General features: G+C 31.7%; 2 protein-coding genes across 3 annotated transcripts in view; both read right to left on the bottom strand.

Moving 5' to 3' along the window:
- Positions 1-17,550, bottom strand: part of LOC142342955 (transmembrane protein 120A-like) — a 241,844-nt gene that overhangs the window by 182,422 nt on the left and 41,872 nt on the right. The gene's annotated exons all lie outside the window — the stretch shown is intronic.
- The window catches only part of LOC142342971 (transmembrane protein 120A-like), a 318,405-nt gene continuing 304,124 nt past the window's right edge, over positions 3,270-17,550 (bottom strand). For both annotated transcript variants that reach the window (XM_075394664.1, XM_075394656.1), the window contains 2 exons: positions 3,913-4,179; positions 3,270-3,483 (listed from right to left, as the gene is read on the bottom strand). In XM_075394664.1, coding sequence (XP_075250779.1) covers positions 3,285-3,483; positions 3,913-4,179 — 466 coding nt within the window. In that variant the 3' untranslated portion in view covers positions 3,270-3,284. The remainder of the gene's footprint in view (positions 3,484-3,912; positions 4,180-17,550) is intronic.

The raw sequence follows: 17,550 nt of genomic DNA, 5'->3' as shown, positions 1-17,550 counted from the left end.
AAAAACGGAAGTCAACAATCAAAAACGGAGGTAAATGCTCGAACAGAAGAAGTCAAAATTCAAGTCATGAACAAACTTGCTTTCCGCTAAAAAAACATAGCCGGTAGAATACCGGAAACCACTTGCTTTCTGCTAAAAAAAACATAGCCGGTAGAATACCGGAAACTACTCGAATCGTCGTGCAAAATAATCTCTACCCTTACTTGCACAAAATCAGAACATCGAAAAAACACAAAGAATAACAAAAATCGTAGAACAATAAACATAAAAAGCGTTAAAATTTTTTCAGTTCAGGGGTGCGGGTAGGTGCTGGTGGGGAGAGGGGGGAGGTTGGTAGGTGGGGGCAGGTAGGTGATGGTGGGGGTGTAGGTAGGTGGGGTGGCGGGTAGGCAAATTGCGGGTGGGTAGTAAAGTACGTGGGGGGAGGTAGGTACGTGGGGTGATAGGTAGGTACGGAGGGGGGGGGGGGTGGGTAGGTACGTTGAGGTTGGGGGGGGGGGGTAGGTACGTTGGGGGCGAGGGGGTAGGTACGTGGGGGGGGGGTAGTTTTTTATGGGGGGGTAGTTACTTAAATGGGATCAATTTTTCTCAAATTGACCTCTGCACCTTGAATTACAGACTGTTACCAGTTGCTATACATTACAAACTAAGCTATTGTCAAAGTCCCATGTTCGAAAACAGAAATCAACAATCAAACAAAACCGACTAAACGTCGGAAGAAATGCTCTTGAACGACTGCTGGGAGATCTAATCAAGTGCAGCCTGCTTCAGTCGGGGTTGGGGGAGGGGGAGCCTAAATGAGACTAAAAAGTTCTATAGTGGGCTTCAAATAACCACATTAGAGGTTACCTTATACCACTATTAAGATATAAAATAAAAAATGACACCAGTTTCGGCGCACTATTTCATTTGACTTTTAGTATTAAATTGCCGCCAATTGAGTTCAGCTGCTTGAAATTGTGATTGAGAGGGAATTATAAATCACGCGAAATGCAAAAAGTCAAGGGCGTAAAAGTCACTCGAAAGGTCAAAATCGTCAAGCGAAAATTTTGCGTAAAAAAAGACACGTTTACAATAATTGCTATGAACTACAATCAAGAGCAATTAAAAAGTAATTATATCCTGTTGAAGACTTTTATCAATTTTGACAAACGTCAATTCAAAACTAATCAGATAAAAACTCGAAAAATGCCGAAAAACGTGAAAAAATGCACCATTTTCGCTCAAAAACTCATTAGTTTTAACCTTGAATTAAGGCCTTCCCAGCAGCTGGAGGAACACTCTAAGCGTCTGAAGAACTACTAAACCCAGCTTTGGGCCTCTACTGAAACTTAATGCCCACTGGGCCTTACCTGTTTATCTCGTTTGGAAAGATAGAAGTCATTGAAAAATGTGTGAAAAACTGAAAACAAGACAGTCAAATACAATCCAATTCTTGGATTGTAGAAAACAAGGAAGGATAAACATAGCCAGCAGATTACCGGTATAGCTGCGAAAGAATAGACCTGCGTGCCATATAATAGAGATAGAAACACGGATCTAAATTGAAAAAAAAATCGACGCCGCGCAAAAAACTAGGTAAAAAAACATTCAGCGATTTAATAACACTTGTTAAAATTCATTCCACAGAAGCCTCTTATTAGGGACCTTTACTGCACATATGAGTTCCTTTGACCTTAAACAAATTCAAATTAAGCTTAAGTTTTAAAGGTTTAAAGTGCAAAAGTCATTTTACTGAGTGAGGTAAGTCACGTATGATAAAAATCAAATCACGCAAATAACCTAAGAACTTTTGCTAAAGCGAGTGAGAAATGACTTCACGCGCGCAAATGCAGTTAGTGAGAGGAAGAAGTCATTCAGACTTTCAGCTTTGCTGTGTGACAAATGTAAAACAAAAAAAGAGCGTCAGACGACGAAACAAAAAAACATAGCAGGACAAGTCCTAACGTACAATTCAAAGAATTTTCATTGACTAAACAGAAAAACTAGACCTAGAATGGACTATGAGTAAATTGAGAAAACCATTTTTTAAAAATATCAGATAAAAAAAATAAGAAAAAACAGAAAATCAATGTCAAAATGCCGCATGTCAAACAAAAAAACCCCTAGGGAGAATAGAAAATTTAACAAAAAACTAGGTCTAGAATGAGCTGTATATGGATTGGTAAAACCATTTAGAAAAAATCCTATCCAAAAAATCGAAAAAACAGTAAAAATCAGAGTGCAATTGCCGCATGTGAACAAAAAACCACTACCGAGAAACCAAATTTTTGTTCAAACACCGTTTTCTCACTCTACTTTAAAATTAGAGCGAAAAAATTTCACGCCGCAAAACCACTTGCTTTTTCGCTCCATTTCCTGTTTCGGCGTGACCAAAATTACTACTCCAATTTGACTTCAAAAATCATGAAAATGTGTGAACAGATCTTAAAAAAAGACAGTCCCACAATACAATTTAAATTCTTTGAATTGTAAAAAACCAAGAGCACCGCAATATAGCTTCGCTCAGCTTACAGCTTCGCAGCTAAAATAAAAGACCCAGCTATTGCTTTGCTACTATTAAAATTGCGGAAATAGTCTAAATAGCCAAAAAAAACAGTCGAATTCCAAATTTGCGTTGGTTAAGATATCTCAAAACGCAGTTAAATCAAACTTTCTACTAATATTATTAATTTAGCCTAGTCAAGCCTCTAAAGCAGAAAACAATAGTTAAAATTAAAAATACTGATTGAGAGTAGTGGTATAGACGGCACTTCTCCAATACTCCTCTCCGAGTGGTAAAAAGAGCGCTTAATTAATAGCCTTTGAGAGGCTGAGGCAGCTACTAATAGTGGAAGACAGATCTAGTGGCGTCCACAATGATGAAATTTCACATTAAAATGCGCAAACAACATAATTTTTCACCACCATGAAACCTGGTTAAGTCCTTTATTATCCTAAGTACTGGAAGAAACTGTAGCAAGAGCTGATTACTGATGCTCTTTAAGCAATACAAACTCTAAAAACAAGCTCCGTCGTAAAATCTATCACACACCACGGGAGATCATGCTAATTTTTCATTAAAACTAATTCCGAAAGAAATAATTTCAACGGCTGTCATTGAATACAGAGCAAATGAGACTTGGGAGGTTTGGATCAAAACGCTTACGTCAGTTCTGCAATTAATTTGATCTCTGAAATTCAAAAATCATTCACAGAGGGTCTGCTCTTAATCTTTTGAAACCTTGAATATGTAGCCCCACTATGCTATATAAGACGCGCTACATAATACCAAATAAGACGCGCTATTCCCTTCTCACCTGCCACTCGGAGCATTTAGGATGGAATGAGAGATGGTATAGGATGTATGCATTGTACAGTTCCAGAGAGTAGATCACAAGCAGGAACGGGATGATGAAAGTAAGTCCCCTCCACATCCACCCCTGGAAACCCTCCACTGTTATCCGCATCTGGCTGTTGCTACTCGCACCCAGTGCACGCAGTCTAAACGCCAAAAAGATGATTGAGGTTCAAAATTGAGGCTCACATTACACGACGCAAATTTTGTTGCTCTGAAAAACCAACATGATTCAACATCATAAAGTTCAATATCTTTCAGGTTTTCCTCAATTTTAAACCTTTCACAAATATGTGAACACTTACAGGCATTAATAACAAAAAACTCCATCCGAAAGACTCCTTCCGAAAAATCGAAAATCAACTTACGAAAATTCTGCAGAATTGACAAATTACATCAAAACATAAAAATTAGGCATTGAAACAACCGAAGGAAAAGAATTAAAATTCCAAAGTTAATGTGTTTCAAGAGCCAAAAGCTGGACCCACTCCCGTTTAACCTCTTTCTCGAATTTTGCACTAAAATATTAAACTTAAAAACTTATTAAACAAATATAAAAACTTCAACTTCCTTACCTATAAAGATGTCCCCTTTGGTAGTAATACTGCAGAAGCTGCACAAATCCCAAGTAGAGTGAAAAGTAGAGGAAGTATCGTCTATACTCTGTATAGCTCCATCCCTCTGGCCACATTAGGAGCACTCCAGACACTACAATAGTGAGGTAGTGATGGACCAGCCACCAAGGCATGATCTTGCTTCCATTGGTACGCAACACGTGTTCACGCAGGGTTGTAGTGCAATAATACCACACTAACAAGAAGTGATACAGAGCATCTGTGATTCTAAATCAAATATCTAGAATAAATTTATGCCCAAATTAGTTTAGCGGTAGGCTTAATTCGAATGATTGCGAGCGATATTCCGTCCCTTGGACTTTTGTTTTTTAAACTTTCCTCAAGACTACATTAGTAGTATAACGTGAGCAAGAGTGGGGGGGGGGGGGTAAAAAGACGTACCTATGTATAAAGATTACGTATAGCCCATATTCCCTCAAATCCCAAAGACGTACCTCACAGCATGATACCCAAGGTGTTCAAGCGAGGGGGATTAGAAAGTTAATCCCTTAATATTAAATTAGTAAGGTCATTCACTCATTCCCATATTGCACTTTATTAATGTAAATTTCCAAAGACGTACCTCACAGCATGACACCCAAGCTGTTCACACGAAACGGATTAGCTATAAAATGTTTATATATTAAATTAGATAGGATGACTCATTTACACTTACGCACGGTTTACGTGATTTTCAAAAATGTACCTCACAGCTTGATACCCACGCTGTTCACACGAGGGGGATTAGCAAGTTAATCCCTTAATATTAAATTAGGTCATTTACTCATTCCCATATTGCACTTTAGTAATGTAAATTTCCAAAGACGTACCTCATAGCATGACACCCAAGCTGTTCTCTCAAAGGGGATTAGTTAGGTTATGTTTTAATATTAAATTAGATAGGGTGACTCATTTACACTTACGTACGGTTTTCGTGATTTTCAAAAGTGTACCTCACAGCATGATACCCAAGCTGTTCACACGAAGGGGATTAGCAAGACAGTGCCTTAACAAATTAGTAAGGACATTGACCCCTACCATATTACAGTTTACTAATGTAAATTTCCAAAGACGTACCTCACAGCATGACACCCAAGCTGTTCACACGAAGGGGATCATCAAGATAGTGACTTCACAACAAATTAATAAGGTCATCGACCCCCTACCAAATTACACTTTAATAACTAAATTTCCAATGATGTACCTCACAGCATGACACCCAAGCTGTTCACACAAAGGGGATTAGCAAGGTAATGTTTTAATTTTAAATTAGATAGGATGACTCATTTGCAATTACGTACGGCTTAGGTGATTTTCAAAAATGTACCTCAGAGCATGACACCCAAGCTGTTCACATGAAAAGGATTAGCAAGAGAGTGCCTTAAAAACAAATCAGTAAGGTTATTGACCCCCAACCATATTACACTTTATTAATGTCAATTTCCAAAGACGTACCTCACAGCATGACACTCAAGCTGTTCACAGGAAAGGGATTAGCATAAATCATTTTCTACACAACTTTCATTGTCTTAAAAAAATGTTTTATAAGATCTCATTGGCTACGAAGTTTTTGTTCCCTATTGATCTTGTTTATACTTAAGTTTCATTGGCTCCACATTTCGAGGTTTTTTTTTAAAGATGTTTCAATCATTTGTTTCTTTCCCCTTATTTTATTCAGTTACCCTTATTCATCCAGAGTTTCTTATTTGTTGCTTCCAGAACCCATATTTTACTCAATTCACCAAAAGTGACTACCAAAATTAGCAATTCTATTTACAGTAAATCTAATTCAAAATTCTAGACTGCTAATCATTTTTTTAATAATCTAACCTAGAAGAATGTCTCTCGTTGTGTTTGATATTGAGTGCTTGGAGGGGCAAATTGTTAAGGAGTTGGGTGTTTTCAAGGACGGAACTGTATTGGGATACAGTTTCCTCCCACCCAAAGACTACAAACCTACTTTTCAAGCAAAGTGGAACACTAAAAATTTACATGGGATTAATTGGAACAGTGGAAAACTGGAATATACTGAGTTGTCATCAATCATTCACCAACATTGTTCACCTACAACAAAATATTTTGCAAAGGGGTTGGAGAAGTGTAATCTCCAACCCCTTTGCAAATACTTGCGTACAGATGAGGAGAATCTAGATGATCTTGGTTGTCCAAAAGTTTCCAAACTTCTCAACAACTTGGATACTGACTGGGATTGTAGCAACTATCCGTATCGACACCAAAAAACCTTTCACTGTGCAGAGAAGAAAGCTTATGCTTACGGAATTAGCAAGATAGTGACTTCACAACAAATTAATAAGGTCATCGACCCCCAACCAAATTACATTTTAAGAGTGTAAATTTCCAATGATGTACCTCACAGCATGATACCCAAGCTGTTCACACAAAGGGGATTAGCAAGGTAATGTTTTAATTTTAAATTAGATAGGATGACTCATTTGCAATTACGTACGGCTTAGGTGATTTTCAAAAATGTACCTCAGAGCATGACACCCAAGCTGTTCACATGAAAAGGATTAGCAAGAGAGTGCCTTAACAACAAATCAGTAAGGTTATTGACCCCCAACCATATTACACTTTATTAATGTCAATTTCCAAAGACGTACCTCACAGCATGATACCCAAGCTGTTCACACGAAGGGGATTAGCAAGACAGTGCCTTAACAAATTAGTAAGGACATTGACCCCTACCATATTACAGTTTACTAATGTAAATTTCCAAAGACGTGCCTCACAGCATGACACCCAAGCTGTTCACACGAAGGGGATCATCAAGATAGTGACTTCACAACAAATTAATAAGGTCATCGACCCCCTACCAAAATACACTTTAATAACTAAAATTCCAAAGACGTACCTCACAGCATGACACCCAAGCTGTTCACACCAAGGGGATTATCAAGATAGTGACTTCACAACAAATTAATAAGGTCATCGACCCCCTACCAAATTACATTTTAAGATTGTAAATTTCCAATGATGTACCTCACAGCATGACACCCAAGCTGTTCACACAAAGGGGATTAGCAAGGTAATGTTTTAATTTTAAATTAGATAGGATGACTCATTTGCAATTACGTACGGCTTAGGTGATTTTCAAAAATGTACCTCAGAGCATGACACCCAAGCTGTTCACATGAAAAGGATTAGCAAGAGAGTGCCTTAACAACAAATCAGTAAGGTTATTGACCCCCAACCATATTACACTTTATTAATGTCAATTTCCAAAGACGTACCTCACAGCATGACACCCAAGCTGTTCACGGGAAAGGGATTAGCATAAATCATTTTCTACACAACTTTCATTGTCTTAAAAAATGTTTTATAAGATCTCATTGGCTACGAAGTTTTTGTTCCCTATTGATCTTGTTTATACTTAAGTTTCATTGGCTCCACATTTCGAGGTTTTTTTTAAGATGTTTCAATCATTTGTTTCTTTCCCCTTATTTTATTCAGTTACCCTTATTCATCCAGAGTTTCTTATTTGTTGCTTCCAGATCCCATATTTTGCTCAATTCACCAAAAGTGACTACCAAAATTAGCAATTCTATTTACAGTAAATCTAATTCAAAATTCTAGACTGCTAATCATTTTTTTAATAATCTAACCTAGAAAAAAGAATGTCTCTCGTTGTGTTTGATATTGAGTGCTTGGAGGGGCAAATTGTTGAGGAGTTGGGTGTTTTCAAGGACGGAACTGTATTGGGATACAGTTTCCTCCCACCCAAAGACTACAAACCTACTTTTCAAGCAAAGTGGAACACTAAAAATTTACATGGGATTAATTGGAACAGTGGAAAACTGGAATATACTGAGTTGTCATCAATCATTCACCAACATTGTTCACCTACAACAAAATATTTTGCAAAGGGGTTGGAGAAGTGTAATCTCCTCTTAAAATACTTGCGTAAAGATGAGGAGAATCTAGATGATCTTGGTTGTCCAAAAGTTTCCAAACTTCTCAACAACTTGGATACTGACTGGGATTGTAGCAACTATCCGTATCGACACCAAAAAACCATTCACTGTGCAGAGAAGAAAGCTTATGCTTACGGAATTAGAAAGATAGTGACTTCACAACAAATTAATAAGGTCATCGACCCCCAACCAAATTACATTTTAAGAGTGTAAATTTCCAATGATGTACCTCACAGCATGATACCCAAGCTGTTCACACAAAGGGGATTAGCAAGGTAATGTTTTAATTTTAAATTAGATAGGATGACTCATTTGCAATTACGTACGGCTTAGGTGATTTTCAAAAATGTACCTCAGAGCATGACACCCAAGCTGTTCACATGAAAAGGATTAGCAAGAGAGTGCCTTAACAACAAATCAGTAAGGTTATTGACCCCCAACCATATTACACTTTATTAATGTCAATTTCCAAATACGTACCTCACAGCATGACACCCAAGTTGTTCACAGGAAAGGGATTAGCATAAATCATTTTCTACACAACTTTCATTGTCTTAAAAAAATGTTTTATAAGATCTCATTGGCTACGAAGTTTTTGTTCCCTATTGATCTTGTTTATACTTAAGTTTCATTGGCTCCACATTTCGAGGTTTTTTTTTAAAGATGTTTCAATCATTTGTTTCTTTCCCCTTATTTTATTCAGTTACCCTTATTCATCCAGAGTTTCTTATTTGTTGCTTCCAGATCCCATATTTTACTCAATTCACCAAAAGTGACTACCAAAATTAGCAATTCTATTTACAGTAAATCTAATTCAAAATTCTAGACTGCTAATCATATTTTAATAATCTAACCTAGAAAAAAGAATGTCTCTCGTTGTGTTTGATATTGAGTGCTTGGAGGGGCAAATTGTTAAGGAGTTGGGTGTTTTCAAGGACGGAATTGTATTGGGATACAGTTTCCTCCCACCCAAAGACTACAAACCTACTTTTCAAGCAAAGTGGAACACTAAAAATTTACATGGGATTAATTGGAACAGTGGAAAACTGGAATATACTGAGTTGTCATCAATCATTCACCAACATTGTTCACCTACAACAAAATATTTTGCAAAGGGGTTGGAGAAGTGTAATCTCCTCTTAAAATAATTGCGTAAAGATGAGGAGAATCTAGATGATCTTGGTTGTCCAAAAGTTTCCAAACTTCTCAACAACTTGGATACTGACTGGGATTGTAGCAACTATCCGTATCGACACCAAAAAACCTTTCACTGTGCAGAGAAGAAAGCTTATGGTTACGGAATTTGGACTCTTGATTTTTTTGATAATGTATTATATTTGTGATTTCTAATTGTATTTGTGATCGTTTTGTAATTAAATGTTTTTGTTTTACTACTTTTTAAATCAGAGAAAAGTCGCACTTGAAGATCATTTGCTGAGTACAGATTACATGATTAGATAAAAATGGCAGAAATGCACGTTTCAAAATAATAATAGATACCTCTTCTTAAATTGGGAAACAAAAAAAACTAAGTTTAAAAACACTTTTTTCATTGTCAGTTTTTTAAATTTTTTAATGTAAAACTTTAATTATTGTTCTTGTTTATACTTAAGTTTCAGTGGCTCCATATTTCGAGGCTTTTTACGATATGTCAATCATTTGTTTCTTCCCCTTACTTTATTCAGCTCCCCTTTGTTAATGTTAATTTGCAAAGACGTACCTCACAGCTTGATACACACGCTGTTCACACGGAATGGACCAGCAAGATAATCCCTCAATAACAAATTAGGTAGGTCATTGACCCCTTCCCAAATTACACTTAACTATTGTCAATTTCCCAAGACGTACTTAAGAGCATGATGCCTAAGCTGTTTACACGAAGGGGATTAGCAAGATAGAGACTTAACAGCAAATTAGTTAGGTCATTCACGTTTTCTCATATTACACTTTACAAATGTCAATTTACAAAGACGTACCTCACCGCATGATGTCCAAACTGTTCACACGAAATGGGTTAGCAAGATAATCCCTCAATAACACATTCCAATTCTTAAGGGAAGAAAGACACACCTATCCTCAAAAATACACATTGGCAACAAACACTCAATTCTTGACACGAAACATCCAATTATTGCCCAAAAATAGCAAAATGTTGAAAAAAATACCAAATTCGTACCAAAAGAACCAATTCTAGCCCGAAAATACCCGTTTCTTGTCCAGAAATACACCATTTTTAGCAAAAAATACACAATTCTTATGTTAACAAAAATTCGTAGTTCCTGTCAAAAAACCCAGGTCTAGCAAAAACTGCGCAGTAATTGCCAAACGAACACTCAAATCTTTCCGAAAAATACGGATTTTTACCACAAAGTGGAGATATCTTGTCAAAGAACAACCAAACTCCACCCAATTTGTTAGAATTTTTAAAAAAATACCCAAATAGAAAACGAAATAACAAAAATTCATCAAACATTTATCCAAAACATATCATAAATTAGACTATCTTGCCATCATCTGTATTTATCAAATTTCTTGCCGACAATCCAATTATTTAGTGACCTGACAAACATCAACTTTAGACATCGTCTTTTGTGATGATGAATCTTCTCCGCTGATTGATATAGGTTTTATGAGCACAATCTTGTCACGAATTATTTACTGTCGTCTAAAATTAGTCATAAAATGCATCAGTTTAATCATAGAAGTTTAACAATTACGTCCTACTATCTTCAAAATTACGAACAATTAGGTGATCGCATCCATGTAGGTGGGTCACTGACCTCTTTGAGAAAAAGTTTAGTTCAACTACTTCGTATGATTGCCGCAATTGCGGATATCCAGGCATTGTATGGCCTCATTGAACTAATGTGAACAAAATATAATCCACAATAATGGCAATATGATTTTTCATACTTTATCAAAGCATGCAGAGCTCACGTGATATAAGTCTTACTCATAGTATCGTAATAATTACGTCACTATTGCGTCATAATGATTTCAGTTTTTATCATACTGTATAAACTAAAGTCCAATTCATTGTGCTTCTTTTTTCCTTCTGTTCAACAGCTCAACAAAAGCTAGCTTTCATTCTTATCTTGAGACAATTTCTTGCTCCTTCTGTTGCAAAACCAAGTTATCATTTATAAACCCTTCAGTGAATATTCGTCATCTCCAGGACCTCTTCCTATTTCCCATTCCACGTAAGTCATTTCTGTTATGAAATATGAAAACAAGCAAGAAAAAACAAACAAATGACTATTTTTATCATCGTACTCATTCGCAAATAGCATATTAATTCTTCAGAGAGAAAGATTCACCAATACGGGTAATTTATCCTTAGCTTTAGTTTTTTTAGTATTTCAACCGTCTTCAACCAAAAAAAGGCTGAAATAACGAACATCAAATCTGTGAAATTGAACGAAAATCTCAAAGCCCACATCTTCTTCCCCGATTTCAATGATGATGTTGCAATTATAAAGGAGAGAAAAAATTGCTACGGCTGGGTAGCTGATCCTGCATTCTCAATTCCGAGGCAGCTCCTGGTCTTCATTATTGCTATCGAGAATTTGCCTGAAGTCTCTGTTCCATACAAACAGACAACTGTAGACTTCTACAAAAACCGCATCGAAAACACAAATTTGCAAGTGTCAGACAACATGGAACTGAGCAGATCAGTCCGTGAGCAATTCTGTGATTATGAGTTGTCCTATAGACCAATGTATGAAAATCAACTGAGATTTTTTGAGGAGGAGAGAGAACTTAAATTTCTCTGGTGTGTGTCTGACGAGTATGAAAATTTGCAGGAGCAGAAACGTGATTGTGACGACTGGGAAAATGGGTCGTTGACAGAGAGTATCATTGCAAGTATAGAGGAAGAGAACGCAATTGAGCTCAAGTTTAGCAGCAAAAATTGCGACAAGGCAGTCCCCTTTTTGGGACAAGATACAATGAAAGTACAGGGAGCATCGACTGTTGAAAATACTTCACTCAAGTCTGCCGAAACCATCCTCAGTAAAGTACTCGATGAATGTGCAGATAACCAAGATCATATTTTTTCTCATGATGCAATTGAAGCAATATCTGAAAAAACTTCCCTCAAATGTGAGCAACCGGCGTATTGTACACAAAAGACAGTCAAGAGAAGGGCTCCTGATGTCAATAACCCCGAGAGAGGGAAGTAGAAAGCCAGAAGTTGATCACAAGAAATAAAAAATGTGTCCTCCATCGGGCAAATTGAGACGACATACTGAGTTATATGGTAACTAGACTAGCAATCTGAGAAGTTATTCCTTTTGCAGATTATTTTTGTTTGTATTTCCTGTATGATTTCATATCTGATACTAGTATTTTTAGTGACGACTGATTGACTGATTAATTTGAAATATTCTGTTTTACATTCAGAAAAGCTGAAGCTCATGTATGCTTTTGAATTAATACTTTGATACTAATTTCTAATTGAGTTTTAAAATGCATTTTCGAAAACAATTTTTATCATAACTTCAATTTTGAATTTAAATATTTATCGAAAAAGCTTGTTTTGTAATATCTGCTTTTTTCTCAAAAATGCGGGTTAGTAGTCGTTGCAGAGACTGTGAAGTTGATTGGAAATAGTTGGGATGCAAATGATATGGTTATCAGATAATGGACCGTAGTCGACTTACGGACATACGACCACAAAATATCTGTAAGGTTTTCATTTAGATAGATTTATTAACAACAGGTTTTCAAGTCCCTGAATGAGCTGAAAGACCAGATTTTTGAGGTAGAAATGAGCAAGACACGTATTGCACATAAAGACCAATAATTGTTGGGTTCTTTATCCTCTTGTACGCCAAAATTACAATGTTGCAACTTAACATTTTCTTATCCTCTTTCTGCGATACAAACAAATATGAGTTGATTGAAATGGATACTGAGTCTTTACTTGGCACGTAGTTAGGAAAAATTTGACGAATTCAGTTGACCAGAAATACATCAAGTGTGGTACTGGATGATGCAAAGCGATTGCAGTGATAATTTCGCAGCGGACTCTAGCAACAGTTGTTTACCACGAGTACTATGCCATAATCATGGAACCTTTGATAAGAGAACACCTGGTTTTTGTGAAGATGAATTTTCGGTTAAGAAATATTAGATATCGATACATACATATCATTAAGTATAAAATTTACAAATTTTTTAAGTGGAAAACCATTTCCATTAGTTTTTTTTATTGTTTTGAAAAAAAAAATGTTTTACTAAAGAAAAATCTTTTTTAAAAATGTAATTTTTATAAGGTTTTTAACAAAAAAAATGTAAATTTAGATGTTATTTTTCTTTTCTTACATTTTTCAGTTTTGGAAGTTTTTTCTTGTAAAATTTTCAATTTAATTGTTTTTTAATTAAAAAATGTTGTTTTACTAAAATAACTTTTTTTCAAAAATGACGTTTTTTACATAAGGTTTTTAGCCAAAAATGTAAATTTTGTTGTTTTTTATTTTTCTATTTTTACATTTCTCAGTTTTGGATTTTTTATCTAAAATTTTCAATTTAATTGTTTTTTTAAATAAAAATGTTGTTTTACTAAAATAGTTTTTTTTTCAAAAATGTCGTTTTTTACATAAGGTTTTTAGCCAAAAATGTGAATTTTGTTGTTTTTTATTTTTCTATTTTTACATTTCTCAGTTTTGGATTTTTTTTCATCTAAAATTTTCCATTTAATTGTTTTTTTAATTAAAAATGTTGTTTTACTAAAATAATTTTTTTTTTCAAAAATGTTTTTTACATAAGGTTTTTAACCAAGAATGTAAATTTTGTTGTTTTTCATTCTTCTATTTTTACATTTTTCAGTTTTGGAAGTTTTTTTGTAAAATTTTCAATTTGTTTTTTTATTCAAAAAATGTTGTTTTAATAAAATAATTTTTTTTCAAAAATGTCGTTTTTTACATAAGGTTTTTAACCAAAAATGTAAATTTGTTTGTTTTTCATTTTTTACATTTTTCAGTTTTGGAAGTTTTTTTCTTGTAAAATTTTCAATTTAATTGTTTTTATATTAAAAAATGTTGTTTTTTTAAAATAATTTTTTTTCAAAAATGACGTTTTTTACATAAGGTTTTTAACCAAAAATGTAAGTTTTGTTGTTTTTTCATTTTTTGTATTTTTACATTTTTCAGTTTTGGAAGTTTTTTCTTGTAAATTTTCTCTAAAATTTTTCTATTTTACATCTCTCATTTTTGGATTTTCTGATGTAAAATTTTCAATTTATTTTTTTTATTAAAAAATGTTGTTTTTTACATAAGGTTTTTAACCAAAAATGTAAATTTGTTTGTTTTTCATTTTTCTATTTTTACATTTTTCAGTTTTGGAAGTTTTTTTCTTGTAAAATTTTCAATTTAATTGTTCTTTTATTAAAAAAATGTTGTTTTACTAAAATAAATTTTTTTCAAAAAAGTCGTTTTTTACATAGTTTTTAACCAAAAGTGTAAATTTTGTTGTTTTTCATTTTTCTATTTTTACATTTTTCAGTTTTGGAAGTTTTTTTCTTGTAAAATTTTCAATTGTTATTAAAAAATGTTGTTTTACTAAAAGATATTTTTTTCAAAAATGTCGTTTTTTTCAAGGTTTTTAACCAAAAATTTAAATTTTGTTTTTTCATTTTTCTATTTTTACATTTTTCAGTTTTGGAAGTTTTTTTGTAAAATTTTCAATTTAATTGTTATTAAAAAAATGTTTTACTAAAGTAATTTTTTTTTTCAAAAATGTCGTTTTTTACAAGGTTTTTAGCCAAAAATGTAAATTTTGTTGTTTTTTATTTTTCTATTTTTACATTTCTCAGTTTTGGATTTTTTTTCATCTAAAATTTTCCATTTAATTGTTTTTTTAATTAAAAATGTTGTTTTACTGAAATAATTTTTTTTTTCAAAAATGTCGTTTTTTACATAAGGTTTTTAACCAAAAATGTAAGTTTTGTTGTTTTTCATTCTTCTATTTTTACATTTTTCAGTTTTGGAAATTTTGTAAAATTTTCAATTTGTTTTTTTATTAAAAAAATGTTGTTTTAATAAAATAATTTTTTTTCAAAAATGTCGTTTTTTACATAAGGTTTTTAACCAAAAATGTAAATTTGTTTGTTTTTCATTTTTATATTTTTACATTTTTCAGTTTTGGAAGTTTTTTTCTTGTAAAATTTTCAATTTAATTGTTTTTATATTATAAAATGTTGTTTTTTTAAAATAATTTTTTTTTCAAAAATGACGTTTTTTACATAAGGTTTTTAACCAAAAATGTAAGTTTTGTTGTTTTTTCATTTTTTGTATTTTTACATTTTTCAGTTTTGGAAGTTTTTTTCTTGTAAATTTTCTCTAAAATTTTTCTATTTTACATCTCTCATTTTTGGATTTTCTGATGTAAAATTTTCAATTTATTTTTTTTATTAAAAAATGTTGTTTTCATGAAACAATTTTTTTTTCAAAAATGCCGTTTTTTACATAAGGGGTTTAACCAAAAATGTATATCATGTTGTTTTTTTTTATTTTTCCATTTTTCAATTTTTGAAGTTTTTTCATTTACAATGAAAAAAACTTCAAAAGCTGAAAAATGGAAAAATAGAAAAATAAAAAAAAACAACATAATATACATTTTTGGTTAAACCCCTTATGTAAAAAAACGGCATTTTTGAAAAAAAAATTGTTTTATCAAAACAACATTTTTTAATAAAATTAAATTGAAAATTTTTCATCAGAAAATCCAAAAATGAGAGATGTAAAATAGAAAAATAAAAAACAACAAAATTTACAATTTTTGCTAAAAACCTTATGTAAAAAACGTCTTTTTTGAAAAAAAATTATTTTAAAAAAACAACATTTTTTAATATAAAAACAATTAAATTGAAAATTTTACAAGAAAAAACTTCCAAAACTGAAATATGTAAAAATACAAAAAATGAAAAAACAACAAAACTTACATTTTTGGTTAAAAACCTTGTAAAAAACGACGTTTTTGAAAAAAAATTATTTTAGTAAAACAACATTTTTTTAATAAAAAAATAATTAAATTGAAAATTTTACAAGAAAAAACTTCCAAAACTGAAATATGTAAAAATACAAAAAATGAAAAAACAACAAAATTTACATTTTTGGCTAAAAACCTTATGTAAAAAACGACATTTTTGAAAAAAAAATAATTTTAGTAAAACATTTTTTTAATAACAATTAAATTGAAAATTTTACAAAAAAAACTTCCAAAACTGAAAAATGTAAAAATAGAAAAATGAAAAAACAACAAAATTTAAATTTTTGGTTAAAAACCTTGTAAAAAACGACATTTTTGAAAAAAATATATTTTAGTTAAACAACATTTTTTAATAAAAAACAATTAAATTGAAAATTTTACAAGAAAAAAACTTCCAAAACTGAAAAATGTAAAAATATAAAAGTGAAAAACAACAAAATTTACATTTTTGGTTAAAAACCTAATGTAAAAAACGATATTTTAAAAAAAATTTTTTTAGTAAAACAACATTTTTAATTAAAAAAACAATTAGATTGAAAATTTTAGATAAAAAATCCAAAACTGAGAAATGTAAAAATAGAAAAATAAAAAACAACAAAACTTACATTTTTGGCTAAAAACCTTATGTAAAAAACGTCATTTTTGAAAAAATTATTTTAGTAAAACATTTTTAATTAAAAAAACAATTAAATTGAAAATTTTAGATGAAAAAAATCCGAAACTGAGAAATGTAAAAATAGAAAAATAAAAAACAACAAAACCTACATTTTTGGCTGAAAACCTTATGTAAAAAACGTCATTTTTGAAAATTATTTTAGTAAAACAACATTTTTTAATATAAAAACAATTAAATTGAAAATTTTACAAAAAAAAACTTCCAAAACTGAAAAATGTAAAAATACAAAAAATGAAAAAACAACAAAACTTACATTTTTGGTTAAAAACCTTATGTAAAAAACGACATTTTTGAAAGAAAATTATTTTATTAAAACAACATTTTTTAATAAAAAAAAACAAATTGAAAATTTTACAAAAAAACTTCCAAAACTGAAAAATGTAAAAATAGAAGAATGAAAAACAACAAAATTTACAATTTTGGTTAAAAACCTTATGTAAAAAACGACATTTTGAAAAAAAAAATATTTTAGTAAAACAACATTTTTTAATAAAAAAAACAATTGAATTGAAAATTTAACTTGAAAAAAACTTCAAAAACTGAAAATTGTAAAAATAGATAAATAACATCTAAATTTACATTTTTTTTGTTAAAAACCTTATAAAAATTACATTTTTAAAAAACATTTTTTTTTTCAAAACAAAAAAAACTAATGGAAATGGTTTTCCACTTAAAAAATTTGTAAATTTTATACTTAATGATATGTATGTATCGATATCTAATATTTCTTAACCGAAAATTCATCTTCACAAAAACCAGGTGTTCTCTTATCAAAGGTTCCATGATTATGGCATAGTACTCGTGGTAAACAACTGTTGCTAGAGTCCGCTGCGAAATTATCACTGCAATCGCTTTGCATCATCCAGTACCACACTTGATGTATTTCTGGTCAACTGAATTCGTCAAATTTTTCCTAACTACGTGCCAAGTAAAGACTCAGTATCCATTTCAATCAACTCATATTTGTTTGTATCGCAGAAAGAGGATAAGAAAATGTTTTTA

This window comes from Convolutriloba macropyga, chromosome 1, assembly GCF_964194025.1.
Source record: "Convolutriloba macropyga chromosome 1, txConMacr16.3, whole genome shotgun sequence".
NCBI classification, from domain to species: Eukaryota; Metazoa; Xenacoelomorpha; order Acoela; family Convolutidae; genus Convolutriloba; species Convolutriloba macropyga.
This window is presented reverse-complemented; position numbering and strand designations above follow the sequence as displayed.